This window comes from Cucurbita moschata, unplaced genomic scaffold (assembly GCF_002738365.1).
Source record: "Cucurbita moschata cultivar Rifu unplaced genomic scaffold, Cmos_1.0 Cmo_Scf00015, whole genome shotgun sequence".
Lineage (NCBI taxonomy): Eukaryota > Viridiplantae > Streptophyta > Magnoliopsida > Cucurbitales > Cucurbitaceae > Cucurbita > Cucurbita moschata.
The window spans coordinates 408,723-434,428 of NW_019268531.1; the positions used below are offsets into that span (position 1 = coordinate 408,723).

At 35.6% G+C, this 25,706-nt stretch overlaps 5 protein-coding genes and 1 non-coding gene across 13 annotated transcripts; 2 read left to right on the plus strand and 4 right to left on the minus strand.

Moving 5' to 3' along the window:
• Window positions 1–1,322: 1,322 nt before the first annotated feature.
• Window positions 1,323–3,907, minus strand: LOC111453745 (transcription termination factor MTERF5, chloroplastic). 2 transcript variants are annotated; one of them, XM_023094967.1, is made up of 5 exons: window positions 3,723–3,907; window positions 3,422–3,574; window positions 3,204–3,253; window positions 2,894–3,109; window positions 1,323–2,784 (listed from the first exon to the last, which is right to left on the minus strand). In XM_023094967.1, the coding sequence occupies exons 2-5, from the start codon at window positions 3,493–3,495 to the stop codon at window positions 1,700–1,702; spliced, it is 1,425 nt and encodes a 474-aa protein (XP_022950735.1). In that variant the 5' UTR covers window positions 3,496–3,574; window positions 3,723–3,907; the 3' UTR covers window positions 1,323–1,699. The 2 variants fall into 2 exon arrangements, with proteins under 2 accessions (XP_022950735.1, XP_022950734.1); XM_023094966.1 differs by having other exon boundaries at window positions 2,894–3,112.
• Window positions 3,908–4,217: 310 nt separating this feature from the next.
• On the minus strand, window positions 4,218–7,276 carry LOC111453012 (protein DA1-related 1-like). 4 transcript variants are annotated; one of them, XM_023093926.1, is made up of 9 exons: window positions 7,140–7,276; window positions 6,978–7,001; window positions 6,799–6,932; window positions 6,613–6,696; window positions 5,919–6,035; window positions 5,632–5,847; window positions 5,472–5,534; window positions 5,255–5,370; window positions 4,218–4,716 (listed from the first exon to the last, which is right to left on the minus strand). In XM_023093926.1, exons 3-9 carry the CDS (start codon window positions 6,913–6,915, stop codon window positions 4,329–4,331), a joined length of 1,101 nt encoding a protein of 366 aa, XP_022949694.1. In that variant the 5' UTR covers window positions 6,916–6,932; window positions 6,978–7,001; window positions 7,140–7,276; the 3' UTR covers window positions 4,218–4,328. The 4 variants fall into 4 exon arrangements, with proteins under 4 accessions (XP_022949694.1, XP_022949691.1, XP_022949692.1 ...); XM_023093923.1 differs by having other exon boundaries at window positions 6,799–6,985; XM_023093924.1 differs by lacking the exon at window positions 6,978–7,001 and having other exon boundaries at window positions 6,799–6,916; window positions 7,140–7,275.
• Window positions 7,277–7,414: 138 nt separating this feature from the next.
• LOC111453013 (protein DA1-related 1-like) lies at window positions 7,415–9,830 on the minus strand. 2 transcript variants are annotated; one of them, XM_023093928.1, is made up of 7 exons: window positions 9,686–9,830; window positions 9,345–9,547; window positions 9,159–9,242; window positions 8,465–8,581; window positions 8,178–8,393; window positions 8,018–8,080; window positions 7,415–7,916 (listed from the first exon to the last, which is right to left on the minus strand). In XM_023093928.1, the coding sequence occupies exons 2-7, from the start codon at window positions 9,459–9,461 to the stop codon at window positions 7,662–7,664; spliced, it is 852 nt and encodes a 283-aa protein (XP_022949696.1). In that variant the 5' UTR covers window positions 9,462–9,547; window positions 9,686–9,830; the 3' UTR covers window positions 7,415–7,661. The 2 variants fall into 2 exon arrangements, with proteins under 2 accessions (XP_022949696.1, XP_022949697.1); XM_023093929.1 differs by lacking the exon at window positions 7,415–7,916 and having other exon boundaries at window positions 7,988–8,104; window positions 9,686–9,829.
• Window positions 9,831–13,531: 3,701 nt separating this feature from the next.
• LOC111453008 (BEL1-like homeodomain protein 2) lies at window positions 13,532–17,581 on the plus strand. 2 transcript variants are annotated; one of them, XM_023093916.1, is made up of 5 exons: window positions 13,532–14,618; window positions 15,034–15,419; window positions 15,775–15,835; window positions 16,901–17,414; window positions 17,446–17,581. In XM_023093916.1, the coding sequence occupies exons 1-4, from the start codon at window positions 13,659–13,661 to the stop codon at window positions 17,399–17,401; spliced, it is 1,908 nt and encodes a 635-aa protein (XP_022949684.1). In that variant the 5' UTR covers window positions 13,532–13,658; the 3' UTR covers window positions 17,402–17,414; window positions 17,446–17,581. The 2 variants fall into 2 exon arrangements, with proteins under 2 accessions (XP_022949684.1, XP_022949683.1); XM_023093915.1 differs by having other exon boundaries at window positions 16,901–17,581.
• A 631-nt stretch (window positions 17,582–18,212) lies between these two features.
• On the plus strand, window positions 18,213–18,332 carry LOC111453897. The gene has a single exon (XR_002712320.1). It is a non-coding gene; the product is annotated as a U5 spliceosomal RNA (small nuclear RNA).
• Window positions 18,333–18,526: 194 nt separating this feature from the next.
• On the minus strand, window positions 18,527–21,199 carry LOC111453011 (BTB/POZ domain-containing protein At3g50780-like). 2 transcript variants are annotated; one of them, XM_023093922.1, is made up of 3 exons: window positions 21,028–21,199; window positions 20,102–20,956; window positions 18,527–19,802 (listed from the first exon to the last, which is right to left on the minus strand). In XM_023093922.1, the coding sequence occupies exons 2-3, from the start codon at window positions 20,696–20,698 to the stop codon at window positions 18,840–18,842; spliced, it is 1,560 nt and encodes a 519-aa protein (XP_022949690.1). In that variant the 5' UTR covers window positions 20,699–20,956; window positions 21,028–21,199; the 3' UTR covers window positions 18,527–18,839. The 2 variants fall into 2 exon arrangements, 1 of the variants encoding a protein (XP_022949690.1); XR_002712199.1 differs by having other exon boundaries at window positions 18,570–18,589; window positions 18,672–19,802; window positions 20,102–21,199.
• Between the last annotated feature and the right edge of the window lie 4,507 nt (window positions 21,200–25,706).

Here is a 25,706-nt window from a genome sequence, read left to right on the forward strand (position 1 = left end):
TTTTTTTTTTTTTTTTTTTTTTTTTTTTTTTTTTTTTTTTTTTTTTTAATATCCTTATAATTTATGGTAACTTTTTACATTCACCAAAAGTAAGATGATGTGTTTCATTATCAATGCATTGACCAATAGTTGCCGTCTAATGTCATTATTTAGAACAAAAATACACATTAATACAGAGGAAAAAACAAATTAGGGGAAAAAAATGATGGTTCGGTTGGAGGCAACCCCACAGGGCCAAATTTGGATCCGACTGACATGGCCCGTTATCCTTGCACTGCAAAGAGTGGGAGGTTTTCGTTGCTCTGTGAATCCAGCCTCACGCATTGCCCTCCACCTTAGAAGCCTACGAGGCACTGGGCATCCGCCCAAACCCCATGGCTTGACTCCATGCTTGCAATGGGCGAGCCAATTAAGATCAATATCGGAGCCAGCTCAATAGGGAAGCCTACCCCATTCCATCACCTTATCACCCCCACTTGGGTCACAAGCTTGCGCAACCAAGCTCGGCGGGAGGTTGTGTTTCACGTAACTTAATAAAGAAAGGCAAAGCTAAACACCCTTTCGATGTGGGAGAAATAGAAGCCAACATTACAATCCAAATAACTAAAGATTACCTAATTTTAACTATCAATCACCTTGCCAGCATAAACCTAATTTAATTTAGTATAAAGTATCATATTTGCTATAAATTTTATGTTTAATAGTATCACAACTTTTTTGTGTTCGTTAAATTTATGAATCTCGAAAACTCAAAAATATAAAGCTTATTTTAAGTTAAAAAATTAAACAAAACACAAATTTTAAATTTTAAAGACTAAATTTATATTTTAACATAAACAATCAATAACATTTAGTGATGTGTATGATCCCAAATCCGTGTGAGAGAAAAACTAAATATTTCTTATAAAAATATGAAAACTTATCTTAGGCAAATGCGTTAGTATATAATATAATTAGTTGGTTCACTTTTTGAATATTTGCATTAAAAAATAAATATATACTTTCAACTCTACGTTTCGTAATAATCACCAGAGTATCTGTGCATGTTCCTTTGGTAACCACCGAGTATCCGTGCATGTTCCTTTGGAGATCCAAGCATTGAACAAGCAATGGCGTCCTATCTTTACAAATGATATCAAATCCAAGCTGCTCGGTACCATTAAAGGCAGCCATGATGCAATTTAATGAAATTCCAAACTGCTTCAGATCTGCCATGGCGGATGATCCACATAAATCTCCCATTAGGACAGAAGGCATCAGGTCCTGTTTACCCAATCACCAAATAAACTTCTGATACGAATACCTGTACAAAAATTAAAAGAAAAAGAAAATGCTTCTTGAAATTGATCTATTCATATTTTCCCCAGAATTTGATTTATTTGAAATTTTGTACAGACTAAAGCTTCAGTACTAAAACTATTACATTGTTGGAAAATGATGAACACGAGAACAAAACAGAGATGGATCAATCAGGACTCAAGAAGGCAACTCCAGGCCAAGTAAACAGAGAGCGAGGCACTCTGCCTTCCATTCCATATCCACAATTTAAATGCCAAATTTCCGATCATCCCAACACACCGTATCTCGTGTTTCAGTCAAGGCACTGCAACAGAATTACTTGTAAGGCCAGATATCTCATACGCCATCGATCATAAACGCTTCCAGTATATCAGTCTTGTTCGTTCTCATAGAAAGTCAGTCAATTCTTGGGAAGCAACTTGTTCATTTTCTTTTTTAATGCCGTGTCAAAGTCGGTATCTGATAATGTTAATAACTGGTTCAGTAACAACATCACCCCGCTCTTCTTCATAATTGCATGCCTTGGTTTAATCCTCCCCTCCAAGCTGTAACCAAAATATTGGGGGAATTTGATTAGCTCTGATTTTGAGTACTCCATGGTTAGAAAGAAATCCCATTTTGGCACTATATTCTCAGCCAAGCTGAAAGTATACAACGCTCCATATCTTGAGATCATGGTTCCAACATCCTCCATGCTGTAGCCCCTCTCCAAGAAAAACTGCGTCACCGGTTTCAAATTGCCCTCGATACTAAGACCAAACGTCTGAGGGGAACGATACAAAAGGACAGCAACATCGACTCCCAGTGAATGAAAATATTCAGCTGTGGGCCTTAACTTTTCCTCCACACTGTAACTTATGATGTGTGGACAACGGGTCAATATTTTACCGACGCTCTCCTCTGAGATTCCCATTTCATAGAGGAAACCAGTAGTTGTCTCAACCTTCTGTTTGCTGTAGGTGAGAAGCGCTGGAAAACGGTATATTACTTTCGCCCATTGTTTCTTGTCGACACCTAAAGTTTCTAAGAATAACATTGTTGGTTTTAGATTTTCAGTCAGACTAATTCCACATAACTGTGGCCTCTTGTTGAGGATAGTAGGGATATCAGATTTTGGCACCCCAAGATCAAGAAAAAACTCTATCACAGGCTTTATTTTCCCCTCCAAGCTGTAGTAAGCAAAAGCTGGGAATTTGCGAGTAATTTCCTTAATTTGCTCAAGTTTTAAGCCATGCTCCATCAAGTAAAGAATCTGAGGTCGAAGCTTTCCAGTAGGACCTAATTCACTCACTCGAGAGACAGCTCTCAGCTTCTTTGTGTCAATTGTTGAATTCGAGACGGGAACTGTCGTAGTAGTCTTTTCCTTAATAGAACGATTCGGAAAGTTTTCCACAGCATGTACGAGATGAGTCCCATGCTCTTCAAAAAGAGACTCAAGATAAGGATTCAAAGCATCTCTAATCTCAAGTGTGGTCAACTCTCGCCCTGCATATTCATACGAACTATATTATAATTCTAGCAACAAAACTCTATGTCGAACTAAATCAAATTCACTGTGATAGGCGATACGATAAAAAGTACATTGAAATCGAACCTACTAGATACCGAGATTTATGAATCAAATGAAGCCTCAAGAGAAGATGATTGATGAAGAGATCAGACTTGTTTATTGTTCTTGCAGCAATTGCATTGCTTAAACCTTGTTTCTTTAAAAATAAGGTTAAAACTGCCTTGGCCTCTTCTTTTTCAGCAGTTAGAAGGGCTGGAGATACAACCTTTAAGTTCACCGATCCATCATCTATCTCAGAATCTGCTATATTCCATCATTAAAACACAGAACACAGCATGGTCGAGAAACCACAAGCTTTCAACAAGAGATTAAAACCACAAACTGAAGCACTAACCAAATTTAGCTCGGCAAGAAAAGAGTTTCCTTGAGAATGAAACCTGAACCCTATATAAAACAAAACTACTGAATGATCAAAAATATATATTCACAGACTCAACGAAAGGACAGCTCGTGCAGCCACTCTAACATAACATCATTCATTGAAGAAATCTCACAATAGCCATCAGGAAAAAAGAAAAACACGCAACTCCTGAGTCACAACTCACAGAGTACCTTTGAGTAGGAATGAGACAGTCATTTGGCATGAAGAAGATACGAGCGGAGCGTATAACACTGACACCACTCATCTTTAAGGTTTGGCGCAGAAAATCCCCTTATTGAGTGACTAAAATTGAACGGTACTCCACAGAGTTTGGATAGGGTAGTCTGTCAATTATGAAGCAGAAAGAATGAAAATGCATTAACAAAACTCTCCCAGAAAAAGTGACTTCTTCATCTTTGGAGTTCAAAATTTTCAAGTAATTGCAAATTGCAGATTTGAAGGAGAGAAAGAGAAGGGATGGATGGCACCTACCAATTTTGAAGCACTGCCGATGTTGGCTGCCGAAGAACAAGAAAAGCAGAGACCGGAAAAAGAGATTAAGATTGAGGGGCAGAGACAGAAGAACGAGACGAAGCTGAGATGAACCCTAAATTATGTGCGAGAGAAGAGGGGAGTCTGAGGTTGAGAGTGACACGTCGGATGGGGAAGATAAGGCAACTGGTTAAAATTATATATTTAAAATGTTGCTTTATTACGAAATTAGAAAGTATTATTATAAAAATATGAGAATATATTAAAATAAACTACCCAAAATAGTTTAATTAATTTTATTTTTATTTTTTATAATCTACATGTTAATAAAAAATTTTGAAGTATAATAATAAGTTTTATATAATTTGTTTTAATATTTTCTAACTCATTTTTAATACTTAAAAATCACTACCTGATAGGGTTCACTTTCAGCTTACTAATAAAAATATATATATATATATATATTTTAGTTATAAACTCACCAGCTTTTAATAATTTAATAATTTTCAAACAATAATGATGATGCGTCCAAATAGAACAATTAATTTCACTTTCTACCAACGTTGTACAATCAATTACCGCATGTTTTTCCAATGACAAGGACGTCTAAACTGGAAAGGTTCGATAGAGTTTGAGGCAATCAAGAGTTTTCTTCAAACCATACCGAGAAACTGCCCTGATTCCCTTCTTGAACCCAATTCTGTAGGCTTTTGAATTATTTGTTTCGATTTGGTGTATGAAACATTCTCCGAGTTTCTTCTCTATTTCACTCGGTTGCTCGTGCTTTTTCGAACGTCCAGGTTGCAGGGAGGAAGATAAAGAAGCAGCAGCAGCCATGGCAGTTTCAGACCCCACATTGATTTTGGATTTCAGCCACATGTGAGCTACAACTTCGCAGATACCTTCTTCAATTGGTTTACTTAGATTGGGATAACCTTCCAAGTGTAGCCAAGCATGCATCATCTCATGTGCTAGAACAGATCCTGTCAACAACCTGTACAAGAGGAAATGTGTGTCTATACATGTGAAAAATAAGTTGTTTGTTGTCTTAACAAGTAGTAGCTAATGTCATATTTAAATGGTTGAACAAGGATAGATGGATCTTTGTTTAATGGAAGGACCATTAAAAGCAAAATCGAGTCCTAAAGTAAGCAATATCGAAGATACATAAGAATTTATTGTCACAGCGAATATCGAATATCGAAGTTCTAATAAGTTTTAATTAATATGAATGTAACGGCCTAAGCCCACCGCTAACGAATATTGTCCTTTTTGGGCCCTCCCTTTCAGGCTTCCCCTCAAGATTCTTAAAACGCGTCTACTAGGGAGAGAAGGAATGCTTCGTTCCCCTCTCCGACCAACGTGGTATCTCAAGATGGGAACGAAGCATTCTTTACAAGGGTATGAAAATCTCTCCCCAGTAGACGCGTTTTAAAAACCTTGAACAGAAGCCTGAAAAGAAAATCTCAAAGAGGACAATATCGGGCAGTGATGGGGTTGGAGCGTTCTGGCGCATGAGCAGATTATAGTACCTGGGAAGGCCATATAGAACGAGTATAGCATCAACTTCCCTGTTATAAACAAGTTGAGGATAGGATTTGAGCATGTCCATGAATGAGAATCCTCCCATACTCTCCATCATACGAACCTACTTGCAATGATGATAATGATGATGATGAAATCAATTGGGTTGAGTGAAAGTAAGCAAAAACAGTGTAATATGTTACTGAGAGAGATGGAAATTCTAACAATGGGAATGGGGCGCCGTACTAGTGCGCACAACCCTTGAGTTCCGGATAGATGATGATGTGTCTATACAATCCAGACAAATGAATCCTAAAAAGGTAAGACCAATATATAGATATATATGAATGAAGAAGCAAAAGAATAGGCCAGTGTGTCCTCTTACGTTATCTTTGTCTTCACTGGGCTTGTTCAATGTCTCACTTGCGACCAACGCCAATGGAATCTTTTGGTCTAGTTTCATGTTTAAAGTTGCAAAGAATTGTTGTATCTCGAGGATAAGAGGTTGGCAGTCATTGATGTCCATGATCATGAAGCTGGAACACTCTGGACATAATCTCCTTCCATCTTCCAGTAAAATGAACTCCATTCCTGCTGATGCCTGCATCATGGAGTACGCTCACATTTGTGAATGTGGGAGAGACAGAGACAGAGACAGAGGGAGAGAATTACCTGTAATCTTTTACAGCTACAACAAGAGGAAGTTCCGTCATTTTCATGGGAAGGGCAGTATTTTTGGCCCCAAAAAGAATTCATACAACAGTAAACAGTCCCATCAATATCTGGGATCTAACAGCAACAACAGCAACACAAGGGAAAAACAAAAACCCATATGAAGATGGTAAGAAAGAATCAACAAAATCCAACCAAATCAAACCAACGTCTTAATTGACCTGTTACGTATTGGCATCAGCCTCACGATTTTAAAACGCGTATGCTAGGAAAAGGTTTCCATAAAGAATGTTTCGTTCCCCTCTCTAACCGACGTGGAATCTCACAATCCACCTCTCTTGGAGACCAATGCCCTCGCTAACACACTGACTAGTGTTTGGGTTTGATACCATTTGTAATAGCTCAAGCCTACTACTACTAGAAAAGTTCTTCCATTCTTCCAATCATCCAGATACCCAAAGAAGAGCAAAAAGAAAAGAAAGCTGAAAACAAGAGCACTTCCTCAATCATAGAAAAACACTCTCTTCTCCACGCCAAATATATACCAAACAAGCTCAACCACTAATCGAGTTGTTATTACTTGTACATCCGACCAACTAAATTTCAACTCATATGTTACTATGTTACATATTTTGGTAATACCGTCAATATTCAAAGAAAAAATCACAGGCATTTAAGATTTGAAATTACTTACAAAGTTGTTGCATAAATCGCATTTGACATGTTCCTTTTTGGTAGGACAATTTGTGTAATAAGGTGGATATTCAGGCATGTATAACTGTCATGTACCATGAGACATAAAACCATCAAGTTTAAGGATATATAATAATACTTCAAACATTTAACAAACTCCAACATTTCTTCCCTCCTTCAAATCTACCTCGCCATTATTGATTACTTGTCTGCGAGTATAGCATTTTACATGGCGACCAATACCATTCACACCCAAAATATGTTCGCCTCTGCTTCTCTCGGTGTTGCCTCGGACACAGACCATCCTACCAAATCATATCGAGTGTCAAAGGACCACGGTTAAGTGTTAGCAAGTCCTCAAATACGGAAGGATCCTACCATTCGAGCCAACTAGTGGAAAGATTTATCATCAAATACTTGAACAAAACATGAATCATTACTAGGGCTTTTCTTATAACATCCCTACTATTTCATATAACCTAGATTACCCCAACTTGAAATTCATAGCATTTATAAGAAAACCCATACCTTGTTTGGCTGAAACCAAGATCGATCCTACGAAGAAGGTGTTTTCAGTGGAGAGGATAAGCGAAGTATAAAAGAAGCAGGTCGAGTAATTATTGGGGCACCAGCCGCCACCAATAAATTTCAATGCAATGATTTCAAAGTGGGGTATTATTATTCACTTAAAATCATGTCTTCTTAGGAAAAATAGAGTCAAATTATTTTAACCCATTGTTTATTTAGGCACACAATAAATTTATCACGTTTTTAATTTCAGTTTTTTTTTTTTAATNTCCTAAAGTAAGCAATATCGAAGATACATAAGAATTTATTGTCACAGCGAATATCGAATATCGAAGTTCTAATAAGTTTTAATTAATATGAATGTAACGGCCTAAGCCCACCGCTAACGAATATTGTCCTTTTTGGGCCCTCCCTTTCAGGCTTCCCCTCAAGATTCTTAAAACGCGTCTACTAGGGAGAGAAGGAATGCTTCGTTCCCCTCTCCGACCAACGTGGTATCTCAAGATGGGAACGAAGCATTCTTTACAAGGGTATGAAAATCTCTCCCCAGTAGACGCGTTTTAAAAACCTTGAACAGAAGCCTGAAAAGAAAATCTCAAAGAGGACAATATCGGGCAGTGATGGGGTTGGAGCGTTCTGGCGCATGAGCAGATTATAGTACCTGGGAAGGCCATATAGAACGAGTATAGCATCAACTTCCCTGTTATAAACAAGTTGAGGATAGGATTTGAGCATGTCCATGAATGAGAATCCTCCCATACTCTCCATCATACGAACCTACTTGCAATGATGATAATGATGATGATGAAATCAATTGGGTTGAGTGAAAGTAAGCAAAAACAGTGTAATATGTTACTGAGAGAGATGGAAATTCTAACAATGGGAATGGGGCGCCGTACTAGTGCGCACAACCCTTGAGTTCCGGATAGATGATGATGTGTCTATACAATCCAGACAAATGAATCCTAAAAAGGTAAGACCAATATATAGATATATATGAATGAAGAAGCAAAAGAATAGGCCAGTGTGTCCTCTTACGTTATCTTTGTCTTCACTGGGCTTGTTCAATGTCTCACTTGCGACCAACGCCAATGGAATCTTTTGGTCTAGTTTCATGTTTAAAGTTGCAAAGAATTGTTGTATCTCGAGGATAAGAGGTTGGCAGTCATTGATGTCCATGATCATGAAGCTGGAACACTCTGGACATAATCTCCTTCCATCTTCCAGTAAAATGAACTCCATTCCTGCTGATGCCTGCATCATGGAGTACGCTCACATTTGTGAATGTGGGAGAGACAGAGACAGAGACAGAGGGAGAGAATTACCTGTAATCTTTTACAGCTACAACAAGAGGAAGTTCCGTCATTTTCATGGGAAGGGCAGTATTTTTGGCCCCAAAAAGAATTCATACAACAGTAAACAGTCCCATCAATATCTGGGATCTAACAGCAACAACAGCAACACAAGGGAAAAACAAAAACCCATATGAAGATGGTAAGAAAGAATCAACAAAATCCAACCAAATCAAACCAACGTCTTAATTGACCTGTTACGTATTGGCATCAGCCTCACGATTTTAAAACGCGTATGCTAGGAAAAGGTTTCCATAAAGAATGTTTCGTTCCCCTCTCTAACCGACGTGGAATCTCACAATCCACCTCTCTTGGAGACCAATGCCCTCGCTAACACACTGACTAGTGTTTGGGTTTGATACCATTTGTAATAGCTCAAGCCTACTACTACTAGAAAAGTTCTTCCATTCTTCCAATCATCCAGATACCCAAAGAAGAGCAAAAAGAAAAGAAAGCTGAAAACAAGAGCACTTCCTCAATCATAGAAAAACACTCTCTTCTCCACGCCAAATATATACCAAACAAGCTCAACCACTAATCGAGTTGTTATTACTTGTACATCCGACCAACTAAATTTCAACTCATATGTTACTATGTTACATATTTTGGTAATACCGTCAATATTCAAAGAAAAAATCACAGGCATTTAAGATTTGAAATTACTTACAAAGTTGTTGCATAAATCGCATTTGACATGTTCCTTTTTGGTAGGACAATTTGTGTAATAAGGTGGATATTCAGGCATGTATAACTGTCATGTACCATGAGACATAAAACCATCAAGTTTAAGGATATATAATAATACTTCAAACATTTAACAAACTCCAACATTTCTTCCCTCCTTCAAATCTACCTCGCCATTATTGATTACTTGTCTGCGAGTATAGCATTTTACATGGCGACCAATACCATTCACACCCAAAATATGTTCGCCTCTGCTTCTCTCGGTGTTGCCTCGGACACAGACCATCCTACCAAATCATATCGAGTGTCAAAGGACCACGGTTAAGTGTTAGCAAGTCCTCAAATACGGAAGGATCCTACCATTCGAGCCAACTAGTGGAAAGATTTATCATCAAATACTTGAACAAAACATGAATCATTACTAGGGCTTTTCTTATAACATCCCTACTATTTCATATAACCTAGATTACCCCAACTTGAAATTCATAGCATTTATAAGAAAACCCATACCTTGTTTGGCTGAAACCAAGATCGATCCTACGAAGAAGGTGTTTTCAGTGGAGAGGATAAGCGAAGTATAAAAGAAGCAGGTCGAGTAATTATTGGGGCACCAGCCGCCACCAATAAATTTCAATGCAATGATTTCAAAGTGGGGTATTATTATTCACTTAAAATCATGTCTTCTTAGGAAAAATAGAGTCAAATTATTTTAACCCATTGTTTATTTAGGCACACAATAAATTTATCACGTTTTTAATTTCAGTTTTTTTTTTTTAATTAAAATATCAAAAGTTTTTTCTTAATTCCGAAGAAAAAAAACATAAAAACAAAGGCATTGGTCAAGACAGAACAGGATGTCGCTAACCACGTGGCACTAAGGAAACAATTGCCAACCCATTTGCACCGCGGTTCCCACGTGGCCATGGGCCACGTAGTGCCGGCAGTGCCACGTCGAATATGTATCTGCTCAGAGGACCACCTCATTTCGAGGAAATTAGTAGGTGCTGTTTTCCACGTGGGCCCACATTTAAAAGCCCAGCTAGGCCCAACTTTCACTACCTTCGAATATTATATCACTTTCCTTTTTCCCCTTTTAACCTTTTATTTTCTTATTATATTCCCAATTTTTTAAAAAAAGTTTTTAGTAGATTAACCAGAAAATATGGTGTACTTTTATTTTTCACAAAATCCCATAATTATTTTGTAATGATTTTAAATGAAATAAATATATGTAAATAAAAAAACATGTCCGAGAATTTCTGTCCCCAAATTAATGTATTAGTATGAAGAAAGTGACCTAGCTGAGACGACATGGAGGGCTGTTGGGTTCACAAATTCCAAGAAACATTGCACATCTCGTTGCTCCAATTGCTCGACTATAGTTTAAAAAATATAAAATCGTAAAAGATTATATTTAAAGTGAACAACATCATAAATATAATTATGAAAATGAGTATAAAAATATTCACACCACTCGTATCTCAAAATATCTAAGAATATACTCTTTCATTAATAATGCAAATATTTTTACCAAGTCATTAATTAAATAATCCATATTTTAATTTTAATATTTTAATTAGTACACGAAATGTAATGTCACATTTTTAATTAGTTTGAAAACTTCCTCTTTTTGGACTTGAGATGGTGACATCAAAATGCATTTTTTAATCGTATTTTGTGCATATTTGTCTTTCTTTAGATTGACACTCAAACTTTTTATTTCATTTTTTATATCCAACAAAACTTAAATTTATATATTTTATCACAATTTTATTAATTTCTTTCCAAATATATATGAATTGTCATATTTGGACCACATGGCAGAAATTAAAGGAATAAATAATGGCTTGCCAATTTTTTTGGCTTACCTTTTATTTTATTGACACTGGAGGCACTTTTTAGAGAATTATATTCATTTTCTTTTATTATTGTTATTATTTTATTATTTTTAATAGTAAAAGTATGGTATAATCGAAGACAACAAAATTTTCACATTTTATTTTTATAAAAATGATATATTTTTCAAACCATTTTAGTATTTAAAAATATTTTTAGATATAATTAAGTCTTATCTTAAAATTTAGAAGTATTTGTATAATTTGAAGTGAGAGAATAAAAAGAGAGGAGAGAGAGAGAAAAAATTGAAGCATAGTGATGAGTTTGATTAAAGAAAGTAATCCATATGATTAGCTTAATTAAATGTATAAAGTGGTAGTTATAGCAATACATCATTAGGTAAGCCTCGCTGTTTTCTTCCACAAAAAAAGATACACATTTAATTATTTTGTTCATTTTAGATGCAAACAAACCAATTGGATGTAGTTAATATAATTAATTCTAACTAACATTTATAATTTAGCTCAATGTATTATCTACTTCTCCAAACTTTATAATATGTCCCATTAAATGGTTTATATTATAGTAACACGTGGCATGGTTTAATATATTTTAATAATCACCTGATTACACCCACAATATTTTATTATAAATTTATTTGACTAAGATAGAAAATAAATATTTTATTTATTTTATAATCCCAAATCATAGGAATTATAGTTTTTTAATTTGATTGTTTAATTTATTTTACATAAATAAAATATTAAAATATAGAACATTAAATTAAAAATTACAATTTAATTTTTAAATATACCAAGATATTACGTAAAATAAATGGTAAATTTGTTTCTAATATATTAATGTTAGATTATTTCACAATATTTAGTTACAAGGACAGGATTTTGTTATATTTGTAGTATTGAATGCTTCCTCGTACTTGAATTAAAATTTATTTACAACTTGCAATTATTCCACGTGTCACTAGCTTCACACACAAATATAATTATAATTAAAGTTTATTAATTATTTCCTTTCATTTTTATACCAATCTCATCTTTTCCGTACATATTTTACATTTATAAATATTAGTGAGCAAAGTTTTTATTTTTAGTGATATACCCTATCTTCAATTTTTTTAATTAATATATTTGATTTTTTTATGTTAAAAAAATAATTAAAAAAATAAATGTTGTTTGAATAATAAATAAATAGCAAGCTACCATTTTATAATCCAATCTCCAACAACAGCTACAACTACCCGTATATAAAACATAATTGATATCATTTTTAATTTATTGGATAATTATAAATAGAGAATTCCAAATGACATGCACACGTGCGTAGCCCCTTTGCACGTGATTTTGAAGGTGGAAGTTAAATAATAATATTGAAATTAGGTCTTGGGAAATGATGAGGTGTGGCCTTCAAGCGTGTGAGGGAGGGTGGGATTCACGTGAAGAGCCCACCCCAAAAGGTTCACACGTGAGATTCCAAAGGTTAGGTTATCTTACAAAAAAAAAAGAAAAAATCGTATTTCTATCCTTTTCCATTTAAAAGAATAAAAACCAAAGGTGTAAAAAAGGATGAATTTAAATAAAATTTAGAAAGGATAATTAAATTTTATAAAATTAAAATCCTAAAAAGTAATTAATTTTTTCACACTTTATTTATTTATTTATTTTTGTGGTGAGCTGATATTTGTCAATTTAGTTCACTTTTTTAATTCTACCAATATTTCCATTTAGTGTAACACTATTTACGAAATGACCAAACCAACCCTACCAACTAAATCACATTAGATGAAATAAAGGTTTTGACAGGGGCATTATGGTCAATTCAGGAGAAGCTAAATTGTAAATTTGAGATAAGGTTTTGAGACGACTCTATGTTGTCCCCATCCTTTATTATATTCCGCATTCGGTTCCCAAATGGGTTTTGCTAAAATAACCATCACAGGTCCAATCTCAAAATATTAATAAATATCAAAATAATTTAAATCTTATTTTCCCACCCAAAGTTTTTACATTTTTCAATTTCAATCATTCCACTTTTAAATTTTGGTCCCCATATTTTTTTTTTTGAGTCAGCCCAAATGTCCCAACTCCTCAACTTAATTCATTTGGGTCCCCATATATTTATTAATACTTATTTTTTCTTAATTAACTTATCAATTTAAAGCTTTATTAAAAAAGAATGAAGACAACCCTAAATTAATTTTAATTTGGTCTGAATTTTAAAATTTTTAAAAATAAAAAAGAAAAAGGAATGTTAAAATGTTACAATTTTGTTATTTATTATTATACATTTATTATTTCTCTCTCCTCAAAATAAAATAAATAAATAATTCAAATAAGACAAATGGAGCAGGAAAAATTAAAATTAAAAAAAAAAAGAAAAAAAAAAGTAAGGATGTAAAAAGAAAGAGGAAGGCGCGGGAGGAGAAGAAGAAGAGCGACCCTCTTTTTGTGTGTGCGCTTTGTTGTTAGAGAGAGAGATATACCCAAAAACCAAAATTCAGAAACAAAAAAGAAAAAGAAAAAGAAAAAGAAATTCATCTCTTTTTTCTTCTTTGATTCATGAATTCAAAATTAAAATTGTGTGTGAAGAACAAGAACAATTCTAAATCTTCTTGTTATTATGTGATGATATGGGAATCGCTAAGGCTCCATTGATTTTCTCCACTAATTCTTCTATGTCCCACCATTTTCATCATCATCAACTCAAGATTAATCTCCTCCCCCAACAGATCCGCCCTCTCCACTCCTTCTCCGACTCAATTCCGCCGTCTACCGTCGCCGGAACAGACCCACAACTTCATCATGTTTATGCACCTACACCTACTCCCGGGACTATGTTATCAGAAATCTTCAACTTCCCTCCACCTTCTTCCTCTGCCGTCGTTGAATTCTCCGACAATTTCCCAACTTTACGCCCGCCCAACTCCGTTGCGCCCATGCCGCTTTTTCTCATGAACCCTCCTCCGCCACTGCGATCCCCATCGTCGCCCTCTACCTCCTCCACTCTCCACATGCTCCTACCCAACCCACATGGGGGTTTTCAAGGCGGTGTTGGCGTTGGAGATCAAACGGAGTTTGGTCAATTTGTCGTCGAAAGTCGAGGTCTTTCGCTCTCGCTTCATTCGTCGGACAGTGGGGTGAAAGGTGATGAATTGGGAGTTAGGGATGGTGGGGTTTTGTATAGTTATAACAACAACAACAACAATCAAGTCGGGGATGGAGGAAGTGGATCAACATCCTCAATTTTGCAATATTCTTTGAAAAATAATTCAGAGAATTCTCCTCTTGCTTCACAAATTATGAATCCCAATCATCAAGTTCAAATTGGATTTGGGTCATCTTTGGAAGTTGTAAATGTGTTGAGGAATTCAAGATATGTCAAACCCACACAGGAATTACTCGAGGAATTTTGTAGTGTTGGGAAGGTTCAATTCAAGAAGAATAAGTTCAATACTGAAACCACCGCCTCCGCCACCGCCACCGCCGCCGGTGGCTCGTCATCGTCGTCAAAAGTTCAACCTCCCTTATCGGCTGCTGACAGAATTGAACATCAACGGAGAAAGGTCAAACTATTGTCCATGCTTGATGAGGCAAGAATCTCTCTCTCTATTATTTTTTCTTAATTTCACATAAAAATTGAATCTTTTTATGAATTAATTTCTGGGTAATTGTTCATTGATTTGTTAAAGTTTAATCACTTGAAATGCCGGCTGATCATCAATGATTTTCCACACAAAATAATAAGCTACCAGGTTGGTAGGGTTAGATTATTTCACAACATTTAATTGGTACCCAACAACTCAATACTATATAGATATTTAAGTTTATAAAATTAAATAATATTCATATAGTTGACCCAAATATAGCTACCTAGAGAAGCAATTGATTTCATTAATACATTAATCCTTTGTTTTGGATGTTTTTTTGTCTGTATTTGGATAAGAAACAATGGCGGGAAACACTAAGGATTATTAAAATTAATGTTTTATTCATATTTTAATTCAGGTTGAACGGAGATACAACCTGTATAGGGAGCAAATGCAAATGGTAGTGAACTCGTTTGACCTGGTGATGGGGTTCGGGGCGGCAGCGCCCTACACAACATTGACGCAGAAGGCGATGTCGAGGCACTTCCGGTGTCTGAAGGACGCGTTAGCAGATCAGTTAAAGCAGAGCTACGAGGCGTTGGGGGAGAAAGGCGGCAATGGAGGCTACGGCGTAACAAAAGGAGAGACCCCAAGATTAAAGCTTCTGGAACAGAGCCTCCGCCAGCAGAGGGCTTTCCATCAAATGGGTATGATGGAACAAGAAGCTTGGAGACCACAGCGTGGCCTCCCTGAACGATCTGTCAGCATTCTCAGAGCTTGGCTCTTCGAGCATTTTCTTCACCCGTACGTGATATTACCCTTTTCATGATTTCGTAATTATAGTTCAAAGTTTGCATCTTTTTCATTGATTACACCAAAAAGCTGGGTTTTTTTATGGTTAATTATAGATTTTTGATGATCTCAAATTATGGGTTTTAACCGAAAGTCTGTTTTAGAATTGGGTTTGTGAATATATATATCCATATACAAGAACAGTAATGCTGTGGTGAATTGAAAAGGAAAAGGGTACATAAAGGTTGAGTGTTAGATCACATCTTAGAGAAAAAGAAAGAGCAATGGAGATAGAATCTGATGAGAGAAAAAGGGGGCAAAAGAAACAAGGACTGTGATTGTCATTTGTTATGGTGTTTTTGTTCAGGTACCCCAGCGACGCAGACAAGCTGCTGTTAGCTCGACAGACTGGTTTGTCCAGAAATCAGGTTCCTTTCTCTTTCCCCACTTTTTAACCTGCATTTCAACTGCACACGATTACACACCAAAACCATCAACGTTTTGTACACGCACAAGTTGAAAGGCCAAAGGCTAAAAAGTGTTTAGAGAAACAAGGAAAAAAACAAGCTCCCTTGGTTATAATGTGAATGAAAATGGAAATTTTCAAACTTGCCCTCTCTCTCTCTCTCTCTAGTTATTATTCTTTTATGACATCATTGTGTGTGAAAATGGCCAAAGTAGAAGGACAATAAGATCCCTAGATGAATTGTCTTGCATCCGTCATAACTCTTTCGTCTAAGAGGGATAAGTTATTTCGTTGGTTGCCATTTGTGAGATCCCACGTTAGTAGAAGAGCGGAACGAAGCATTCTTTAGAAGGGTGTGGAAACTTGTACCTAGTAGACATGTTTAAAAGTGTGAAGGGAAGCCTAGAAAGAAAATCCTAAAAAAAGACAAGATTTGTTGACGGTAGATTTGAGCTGTTACAAATGGTATTAGAGGTAGACACATAGCGGTGTGCTAGCGAGGATACTAGCCTCCAAAGGAGGTGGATTCTGAGATTCCACGTCGATTGGAGAATGGAACGATTGGGTTGTTACAAATGCTATCAGAGCTAGACACTAGGTGGTGTGTTATTGAGGAAGTTGAGCCTCTACGAGAGATGGATTGTGAGATTTTACATTGTTGAAGAGGGGAACAAAACATTCTTTATAAGAATACCTCTCCTCAACACTAGGTGGTGTGCCAACAAGAACACTAGGAGGGAAATAACATTGGATAGTGTGCTAGCGAAACAGCTAGGAGGGAAACAAAACATTCCTTATAAAGAAATCTCTCCCTAGTATTAGGCGGACATTCGGCTCTTAAGAGGGTAGATTGTGAGATCTCATATGGGTTCGAAAGAGGAACGAAACATTCCTTATCACGAAACCTCCTTTGGAGTTGTTTTAAAACCTTGAAAAGTCTGAAAAATAATATCTAACTTAGATTATTACACCATAACTGAAAGTGTTTTGTTTGTTTGTTTGTTTTTGGTTTAAAAACTTTTGACAGGTCTCGAATTGGTTCATTAATGCAAGAGTTCGGTTGTGGAAACCAATGGTGGAAGAAATGTACCAACTTGAAGATAAAGTCGAAACAGACCATCATAGTGATCATCAAGGATCAGAAGACAATAACAATCAAACAAAAAACAGTGACATGAATGCACAAAATCCAACACCCACCACTTCCTCTGCTGCTCCACTGCCACCAGCCACCACTGCCGCCGCCCAGCAATTAACAGCTGCTTTCACGGCGACGCATGAGTACTCAGAGCTTCATGATGTATGGCGACATGGAAGTGGAGATCATCAACATTATGAGACTGTTACAGGGACTGACAACATGAATAATAATCATGGACCAACACTTATAAGGTTTGGCCCTACTGCTACGGCCACCGGTGACGTGTCTCTCACTTTAGGGCTCCGCCACACTGGAAACACCTCCTCCTCTGCCGCCGCCGCCGCAGATAACCCTTCTTTCTTCCTTAGAGACTTTGGTCACTCTTAGAAGAAATTAAAAAATCCCCCTATGGATAATGATCAACAGATTAAAATCACCCCCTTTAACTAATGAATATATCATGGTCGAATGGCAGTATCAGTACGTAGCTGCATTTGTATAATTAGGGCTTTCATTTGTGGGGTTAATTAAATTATTGTTAATTGTATAGTAGCTTATCTTAACTATCTTTTCCCCCTCTTTTCTCTCTCTTTCTGGTCTACCTATTCTTTTCTCTCTCTCTCGTTAATGAATATATATTTATGTCAAATTAATACAGTTAAAAATCATGACTCCCCCATAATGATATTATTCATTTTGAACATAAGTTATGATGACTTTGTTTTGGATTTCTAAAAATATCTCATATAACATTACAAAGAATATATGATAGCATACAAAAAACGCTATCGTATATTTTTTATACAATTTTTTTCGTACATCGTGACAGTTCATGTTGTTAAAAGGATAAGTATATAACTATACCTTCTATTTATTACTATAAAAACATTTTACACCGTTTTATTAGAGCTATAATATGTTTAATATAACTAAAATATTTTCGTCTACTCTCAATCCTAACAAATAATATAATAAATTTACGTCATAATTTTCCGGATTAATGAATTACATTATAACAACCGTTAACTAAAACATAAAAAAATGGAAAGAGGTTGGAATTCCCTAAAAAAAAATGGGAAGAGAGATGAAAAAGACAATAATACTGTGGAAGGTGAAAATCCCACATCGGAAAGAAGTTGCGGAGTGAATCTCTCCTGCACCTATATAATGCCATCAAAGCCCACCCATTTCTTCACGGAGCCGTGCGGTGAGCACAAAGCGAACTATTCTTTCGCCTTTTACTAAAGAATACCGTGTGCTCGCCGCTTCAAGCGGCATACGCCTATTTTTGGAGGGGATCTCTCTCATGAGTGGGGGTCCCCACATCAATCTTAGTTTCAAAATAGTTTTCAACAAATCTGGGTAGTCCCAGAATATTTTTAAGTAAATCAGAGCAGCGGTTGAGATAAGAAACGTAATTCAATAATTAACACATTCCGATATTCCTATTTCTAATTTTCCATGTGAGAATATAAGGATATAAAAAAAAAAATAATCTAATGTAATTTTGGATGAAATAAATTAAGAGCTCCATAGAAAGAAGAACAAAAGTACAGAAAAAACAGACAGCTACCTCTATCTTGGTGTTACACTTAGGTTTTTCACTTCAACAAGGATGAGTAGTGAAAACAGAGATGCAATCAGAGTATAAATGCACATCTAGCTTATATTACTACGTACAAACTTTAACTTACAACAGGGTGATCTCGGAACGATCTTGACGAAATCCCGACGAAGCTCGAAATTCATTCAACATAAACCATAAGCAATAAACTCAGCAGCTATATTGCCCAACCAATGGTCAGTTTTATAAGTATGGTGATTGTCAAGGCTCACACTGGGGTATGATTGAGCAATCTTGCTGGTGAATGCTTCCTTGAGTCTCAACGTAAGGTCGAACGAAGGTCCGACGCCACCAAACCTCGAACGCTCTTTGGAGATTCGGGCAACTGTCCCCAACCTTCAGAAAACTGCTCAACCATGTCAGCATAATGCTCTGCTGATCCTCGAGTGGGAGAGTGAGGATCGTTCGACCAATTCCTTCCTCCACGACCTTTCGATCAAACGACCCACAACTGTGTCTTAACCAGCTATAATCATTGATCAATGGCTCTAACCATGTATGTAACAACAATTTACGAGTATCCTTGGCTGGTAACAGCTCTCCTTTGCCAATGCCAACAAATAACCGAGCTGTTATGCAGCTAACACGATAGCGAGATACGACAGGCAACTTCCCATGGAGGGCTGCTAGTTCCTGATGCTTCGACCACATGACTGCAAACTCATCGGCCGCTTGCCTGTCAGCTAATATTTCAAGCAACCATGACAGATTATCAGCCTCTAGAGTAATTTGCTTCACCACTGGTTCTTTCCTGTCACTAAAATCTGTTTCAGCAGCCTGCTGAAACAGGAACAATAGCGATGTCAAGCAGCTTCTACAAGAAGAGTATATAATTTCATTGCAAATATCAGCTGAACTTGCATGGCTTGGTACATTCTGGTTCTCCCTAAGAAGCCTCAGTACTACCAGTTTCATTTCACGACGCCCTCTCTCCTCGTTGCTTCTAAGAACGAGTTCGATGATATGAGAAAGAGTATCGTTATGGGGCTTCGACACATTCGCAGACACTCGCTTCAATACCGGGCTCACCCCAATGCCCTCACTTTGAAGTCGTAGGATGGACGTGATAACCTTCTCTTCTTCTTCGTCACCAATCCAAGGGGCTGCTTCCAAATATTCTAGACACGACTGCATGCATGACTTGAAACCGAGACATTCAGCAACCTGAAAAACAAGCATTTTTGGTAAGTTTTATACCATTACAAACACTTCAAAGAATTCATGATTTTAACCGCCCAAGTTCATCATTAGCAGATATTGTCGACTCTGGCTTGTTACGTATAGCCATGAGTCTTACGGTTTTAAAACAGGACTGCTAGAAAAATATTTCCACACCCTTATAAGAAATGTTTTGTTTCCCTCTCCAACCGATGTGGGATCTCACAATGATATTAAACAGAAACAGGATCTTTTACAATCACGAAACAGCACAAACAATCAAATGACTATAAGGAAGTTGTTACCTTAAGAATTCGCAGAACACGAGAAACATTTTGCTTCATCAGCCATTGCTTCATTTCTTTGCAGTACATCAATCCCACAGTTTCAACATAGATTTCAACATCTTCACAATCACCAATTTCCAAAGAAGAATCTTCATGATCAGAAAGTTTGATGGCAAAAAAAGTGCTATTTTCCATCAAAACATGTTTATGAACACTCAACTTCACTGAAAATCCTTGCTTCCCAACTAAAACAACCTTAATATCACTTGTCCCTGCCTCACCAAACTCAATTGCTATTTTCCTAGGCATCTTTTCAACCTTAGGCCGTGATGCCCTGTGTACAACCTCTGAGGCACCATAGCCAGAAGTATCAGCATTGCCTTTCCGGTCATCGTCACGAACAGCAGCTGCCCGTGGCTTCCTATCAGCCACCGGGGTCGGTTTCGTCTCAACCAAGATCTTTGGGGGCAGGGAGGCAGGTTTGGGTTTGTTTAGGGTCTTTTGGAAGACAACAGGAGAAGGGCAGCACCAAAAACCTTCTGGGGTTACAGCAATTGGCACATTTTTAATCTTGGTTTGGCCTTGTTCTAATCTAGCTAACCTTATTTCAGCCATTCTTATTGATTAATTGCAGCTTGTTTAACAATGGGAAAATGGATCATTAAGAACAAACCATCCAGTGCATCAGAAAAAGATATGTAACTCGAAGATAACAGAGAAAAGCAAGATAATGGAAACTTACAGCCTCCTACTTTCTGAATCAAAGATTCCAAGCTTTGAACTGAACTAAGACTTTAGTACCCAATTCATAATGTTCTTCAGAATCATAAGCATTCAAACCATTCCCAGCCTCCAATTCATTTCGAAGAAACCCTAAAAAACTCGAACACAAAACTCATAACCATCTGTTGAAGTGAAGAACTGAGAATTCTGAGAAAACCCACCTCTTATTGATGATTGAAAAGCGAGGTCCGGTGTTAAGCATCAAGGGAACCAAGGAACAAAGGCTTGTAAGTGGAATAATTAGCGAAGAAATGGTTTTAACTTTGTGTATTAAAGAAAAGATGAGAAGACCCACAAAGGAAAAACGAAATGAAAAGGAAAGAGGTGGGAATTGGTGCTTTATCACTTACCAATTTGCATTCATCTCACTTTTGATGATTGTTTCTCCATGTGGGTCTTTCAGAACACCTTTTTGCCTCTGCAACCTCTCTCTGTTTCGCACCCACAAAGCCTTCTCAGTAATCAAACAGGCACGCCCCTTCTCCATACAGTGACTCAAAGACATTGCTGAGATTGAGAGCAACAATGGAACATTTTCTCTTCAAATTTCTCGGGGAAAGCTATAGATTAGTGATTTGGGTTTGGAGAGAAGCGAATGTCGTGTTTTGAGCTTCACTTCACTCCTCCATTCCCCTTGTTCTTACATGTTTTGTTTGCTAACTCTGATTTCGAAATGATTAGAGTTGGAAATCAAATTAAAACACTTTGATTAATATTAATCACGACCCCATTTGTTAAAACTCAAATTTCATAAACCTCTCCTCCAATCAAAACTTGTTTTTATGATTTCTTGTCAAAATTCCATTTTTTTTTTTAGTTATAATTAAAATTCAAAGCTTCTTGAAGATATTTGCTATCTTCTTTACAGTTTTGCATAGAGAGAGAGAGACAATATCACCATCATGCAGATAGATCAGATACAAAATATGAAACATTGTCTTAGGAAAGCTTTGTGTGTTATTTATTTATTTATTTATTTATTTATAATTTTTAGTTTTGATTTCTGGGTATTGTTGATGAAGAATTATAGCGTGGGACTTGAGTACAATTATTGAGGGTCATATTATTTCTATCTTTAATGGAAGTAAGAAATAATTTTAAATAATTATAATCATCATATGCTATGATTTTGAGAAGTCTTAATTTTCATAAAAAATGAATCTTTACTTCAATAAGTGATTTAATCACAAAATTACCTTATATATATATAAACTCACAAAAAAAAAAAAAAACATGAAACTAAATCAAACTTTAAGATGACAATGCTAGTAGAGACGAGCTGTTACGCATTGTGAGTCAAATTCATAATTTTAAACATATGTTCATTAGAGAGAAGTTTCTGTACCCTTAAAAGTAATGTTTTATTATTTAATCGATGATCTAAGATCACACATTCACATTGAAATTTAATTAAAATATAATTAGTTCAATTAGGAGAATTTAAATGGTTTAATAAATGAGGTAGAAGAGGGAAATAATTGAATAGATTAGTGTAAAAATGGGCTAAAATGTCATATAGGTGGTGGCCTCGTTGGCTAACATTTCCTTTCAATGCACTCCACTTTTAATGCTAAACTCACCCATCCATCACATCACCAACCAGTTTTCATTATTTCATTATCTGGTTATCGTGTGTGAAAGTGAAATAACTTTTAATTTTTGATCGATGATATATGTCTTAATTAGTTGAGAATGTTCTGACCATTTTTAAACAAATTTTTTGAATTAACTATCAATTAAGTTATTGTTTTGCCAAATGAAGTTGATTGTCTAAAAATTATCTTTAACAAGAACATTAATCACTTTCGAGAACGTTCTACGTAGGTGGGCTCATAAATGATAAACCATGCTCGTTGTACTCATTATATTCATGTGTGTTCATTGAGTGGTTCTTTACTTGAAAGTGTTGTCCCATTGAAGCGTGCACTCTCGGATCCTCTTTTACTTCTCCCTCCAACTCGTTTTTGTTTAAATACGTGTGAGATCACACATCGAATGGAGAGAGAAACGAAACATTTCTAATAAGGGTGTGGAAACCTCTCCCTAATAAACATGTTTTAAAACGTAAGGCTGACGGTAATACATAATGAATTTGGACGGTTATAAATGGTATTAGAGCTAGACACAGACGGTGTGTCAGCAAAGACGCTAGGCCCCTCAAGAAGGTGGATTGTGAGATCTCACATCAATTGGAAAGAAGAACGAAACATTCTTAAGAAACCTCTCTCTAGTAAACAAGTTTTAAAGTTGTAAGACTGACGGCGATACATAATGGATCAAGGCGAGCAAACAAACTAAAAAGTGTTTAGGAGATTGAAATTGGTTCGAATCAATGATTGGAATATAATCAAATAACTGAATCTAACGTATAATATAAGATTCAAACGAACCCGTGTTTTAAGTTTGGCATTTCAAAGTCAAATTGGTTATGTTGGAATAAAAGCATCCAATTATTCAATGTTTAGGAGGAGTTTATGTGTCCTTGTAGTATGTTAGGTGCAACCATTTAATTACTACTAGGGAGGCTGCATTATTCTAATTCTACTCATATAAGAACCCACCTAGGCTCCCAACATTAATCAATATCACAATGGGCATCACATTTCACCATCCAAATATATCTTATAATTGCATAATTCATGGACAACCTATCTCCCCAATTCAATCGAGTGTGTAACGGAGAAATTTTATGGGCAAAAACGCTTAGGACCAAGGGGGCGTAGCTGCTATTTCACCGAGAATCTCTATCGTTTATGCGTGAGGACCTAGCACGAATAAGGCAAATTATTGGATAATCGAAGAAATTTTTTTTGTTACTTGAATGGCTATTCTCCATCTTAGCTTTGTGCTTACTAGCTAGCAACAGATCTACCGTAGACCTAAAGAGCCTCCCCTGACATATGTCATTATTTTTTAACCTAAAAGGTTTGGTTCTTAAATTTTAGAAAGGATCTAACCCATCTCCAAACTTTAAAATGTGTATATTTTTGTGAGACCCCACGTAGATAGGAGAGGAAAACAAAGCATTACTTGTAAAAGTGTGAAAACCTCTCACTAGTAGATGTGTTTTAAAACGCTGACGACGATACGACGATACGTAACAAATCAAAACGTACCATATTTGTGAGATCGTGAAAATCTCACCCTAATATACGTATTTTTAAATCGTGAGGCTGAGTGCGATAAGTAATCAGTCAAAGCAAACAATATCTAGCAGTAGATTTGAGCTATTATAATTATGTATTTAATATGTCTATAAATTTTTAATTTTGTGTCTAATAGAACCTTCACAGAAATTCTAAAGTTTAATAGAAATATATGTGTCGTACGTGATTTAAATTTGTATCCTCAAAAGTCGGGAGGTAGGGATAATGGTCCCCTCTTAGTTTTGTCCTAATTCAATAATTCCTTAAAGTATATATAAATAATACTTCCAATTTTGTATTTTTCTCTAATTTGTCATTCCTAAATTTAAATATTTCAATATATAAAATTTTCCCTTCTTAATTATTCCATTTTTTATTTTTATGTCGTAGCTTCCATTCGTTTTTCTTATTTATAATATTACTCTCATACCGATGCCTTAATCGACTTAAGTTCTCAGGCATATCTAATAATAATTTTGAAATATTAAATTGATTTTAAATTATTAAATGCGTGTTTTAAACCATTTTGAATACAATAAAAGTGATTTTTGATCATTTTAAAATCTCTTAACAAATTTTTAAATATATTTATTAAACCAAAAAAATTTGTGATCAAATAAATATATCATTCACTAAAAAAAACTTAAAAATTAGAATTTGTTATGAAAAGAAAAAAAAAAAAAAAAATCATTTGCCAAACTTCAATAATGGCATACACTTTTTTCACATTTAAAAATGTCGTGGAACGCTAAAAAAAAAATATAATATTATTGTAGTATTAGAAAATTTTTGGCGACCGTTTTGTAGTTGTTCATATATATATATATATATATATTATCGGGATGGCGACAAAATGAGGTGGATAAAACAATTTTAATTTGTCTATATCTTTTTTTTTTTCCTTTTTTGTTGAATTATAAATTTAATTTGACCCATATAGGTTGGACAAAAAATTTAGTTTAATTCTTGATATATTTTTTTTAATTAAATTTATTCTCCATGATTTGGGCTTAACATAAATTTGGTGTTTAAGTTTAGTTTGAATTTGATCCTTAAATCTTGGTGAAATCTTGCAAGTTGTCCTCAAGAGTGTTTTATTCACTTAAAAAGCCCACTTGTGCTCTTTTATTTTATTTTTACTTACCCCTAATAATTAACTAAGACAATTATCCGAGTTGGGTGAAAAAAATATCATTGTCACGATCATATGTGAAATTTGGTATATTACCCACTTCGATTCACGGAACTATTTAATTCATTGAGTTCATCTTCCATATTATTACATTCTTTCATATTTGTATATAAATCATCTTGATTCATGTATGAACATTAGTATTGTGGTATTTACGTAAAAGTTTGTCTAACGTTGTCATGAGATGAGGAATGAGTGTCGTTTTGTATTTGCATAGAGACAATTGAGAGAAACTTTGAAACTAATATTTCGTAGCGTGAGAGATAGACTTCTAAATACGCTGGTTATAGTGATTGACTACCACACTATGTTTACGTAAATTTTTGTGTCTCTTTCGATTTTTTGGTTCGTGGGTGTGTAAATGCAATCGATAAATAAAGTTGGTTGTGAATAAGAAATGTAGAGATAAATGAAGCAAAGAATATAGAAAAGATGTCGTATTATATGGTAATTTTGTGAGAGAAACATATGCTTTTGGAGGGATTAATAAAGTGGCATCCAT

What these genes read in the sequence shown, in the direction of transcription:
- LOC111453745 (XM_023094966.1), bottom strand. Translation starts at nt 3,495, where the DNA reads ATGAGTGGTGTCAGTGTTATACGCTCCGCTCGTATCTTCTTCATGCCA. An exon ending in TTCTTGCCGAGCTAAATTTG is followed by an intron (nt 3,113 to 3,203) that starts GTTAGTGCTTCA and finishes GATGGAATATAG; the next exon opens with CAGATTCTGAGATAGATGAT. An exon ending in TAAATCTCGGTATCTAGTAG is followed by an intron (nt 2,785 to 2,893) that starts GTTCGATTTCAA and finishes ATGAATATGCAG; the next exon opens with GGCGAGAGTTGACCACACTT.
- LOC111453012 (XM_023093923.1), bottom strand. Translation starts at nt 6,915, where the DNA reads ATGGTCTGTGTCCGAGGCAACACCGAGAGAAGCAGAGGCGAACATATT. An exon ending in CCAGTGAAGACAAAGATAAC is followed by an intron (nt 5,535 to 5,631) that starts GTAAGAGGACAC and finishes TGGATTGTATAG; the next exon opens with ACACATCATCATCTATCCGG. An exon ending in GTTCTATATGGCCTTCCCAG is followed by an intron (nt 4,717 to 5,254) that starts GTACTATAATCT and finishes CCTCTTGTACAG; the next exon opens with GTTGTTGACAGGATCTGTTC.
- LOC111453013 (XM_023093928.1), bottom strand. Translation starts at nt 9,461, where the DNA reads ATGGTCTGTGTCCGAGGCAACACCGAGAGAAGCAGAGGCGAACATATT. An exon ending in GCGATTTATGCAACAACTTT is followed by an intron (nt 8,582 to 9,158) that starts GTAAGTAATTTC and finishes TGTTGCTGTTAG; the next exon opens with ATCCCAGATATTGATGGGAC. An exon ending in GTAGCTGTAAAAGATTACAG is followed by an intron (nt 8,394 to 8,464) that starts GTAATTCTCTCC and finishes TCCATGATGCAG; the next exon opens with GCATCAGCAGGAATGGAGTT.
- LOC111453008 (XM_023093915.1), top strand. Translation starts at nt 13,659, where the DNA reads ATGGGAATCGCTAAGGCTCCATTGATTTTCTCCACTAATTCTTCTATG. An exon ending in TTCGAGCATTTTCTTCACCC is followed by an intron (nt 15,420 to 15,774) that starts GTACGTGATATT and finishes GTTTTTGTTCAG; the next exon opens with GTACCCCAGCGACGCAGACA. An exon ending in CTGGTTTGTCCAGAAATCAG is followed by an intron (nt 15,836 to 16,900) that starts GTTCCTTTCTCT and finishes AACTTTTGACAG; the next exon opens with GTCTCGAATTGGTTCATTAA.
- LOC111453011 (XM_023093922.1), bottom strand. Translation starts at nt 20,698, where the DNA reads ATGGCTGAAATAAGGTTAGCTAGATTAGAACAAGGCCAAACCAAGATT. An exon ending in GTGTTCTGCGAATTCTTAAG is followed by an intron (nt 19,803 to 20,101) that starts GTAACAACTTCC and finishes CTTGTTTTTCAG; the next exon opens with GTTGCTGAATGTCTCGGTTT.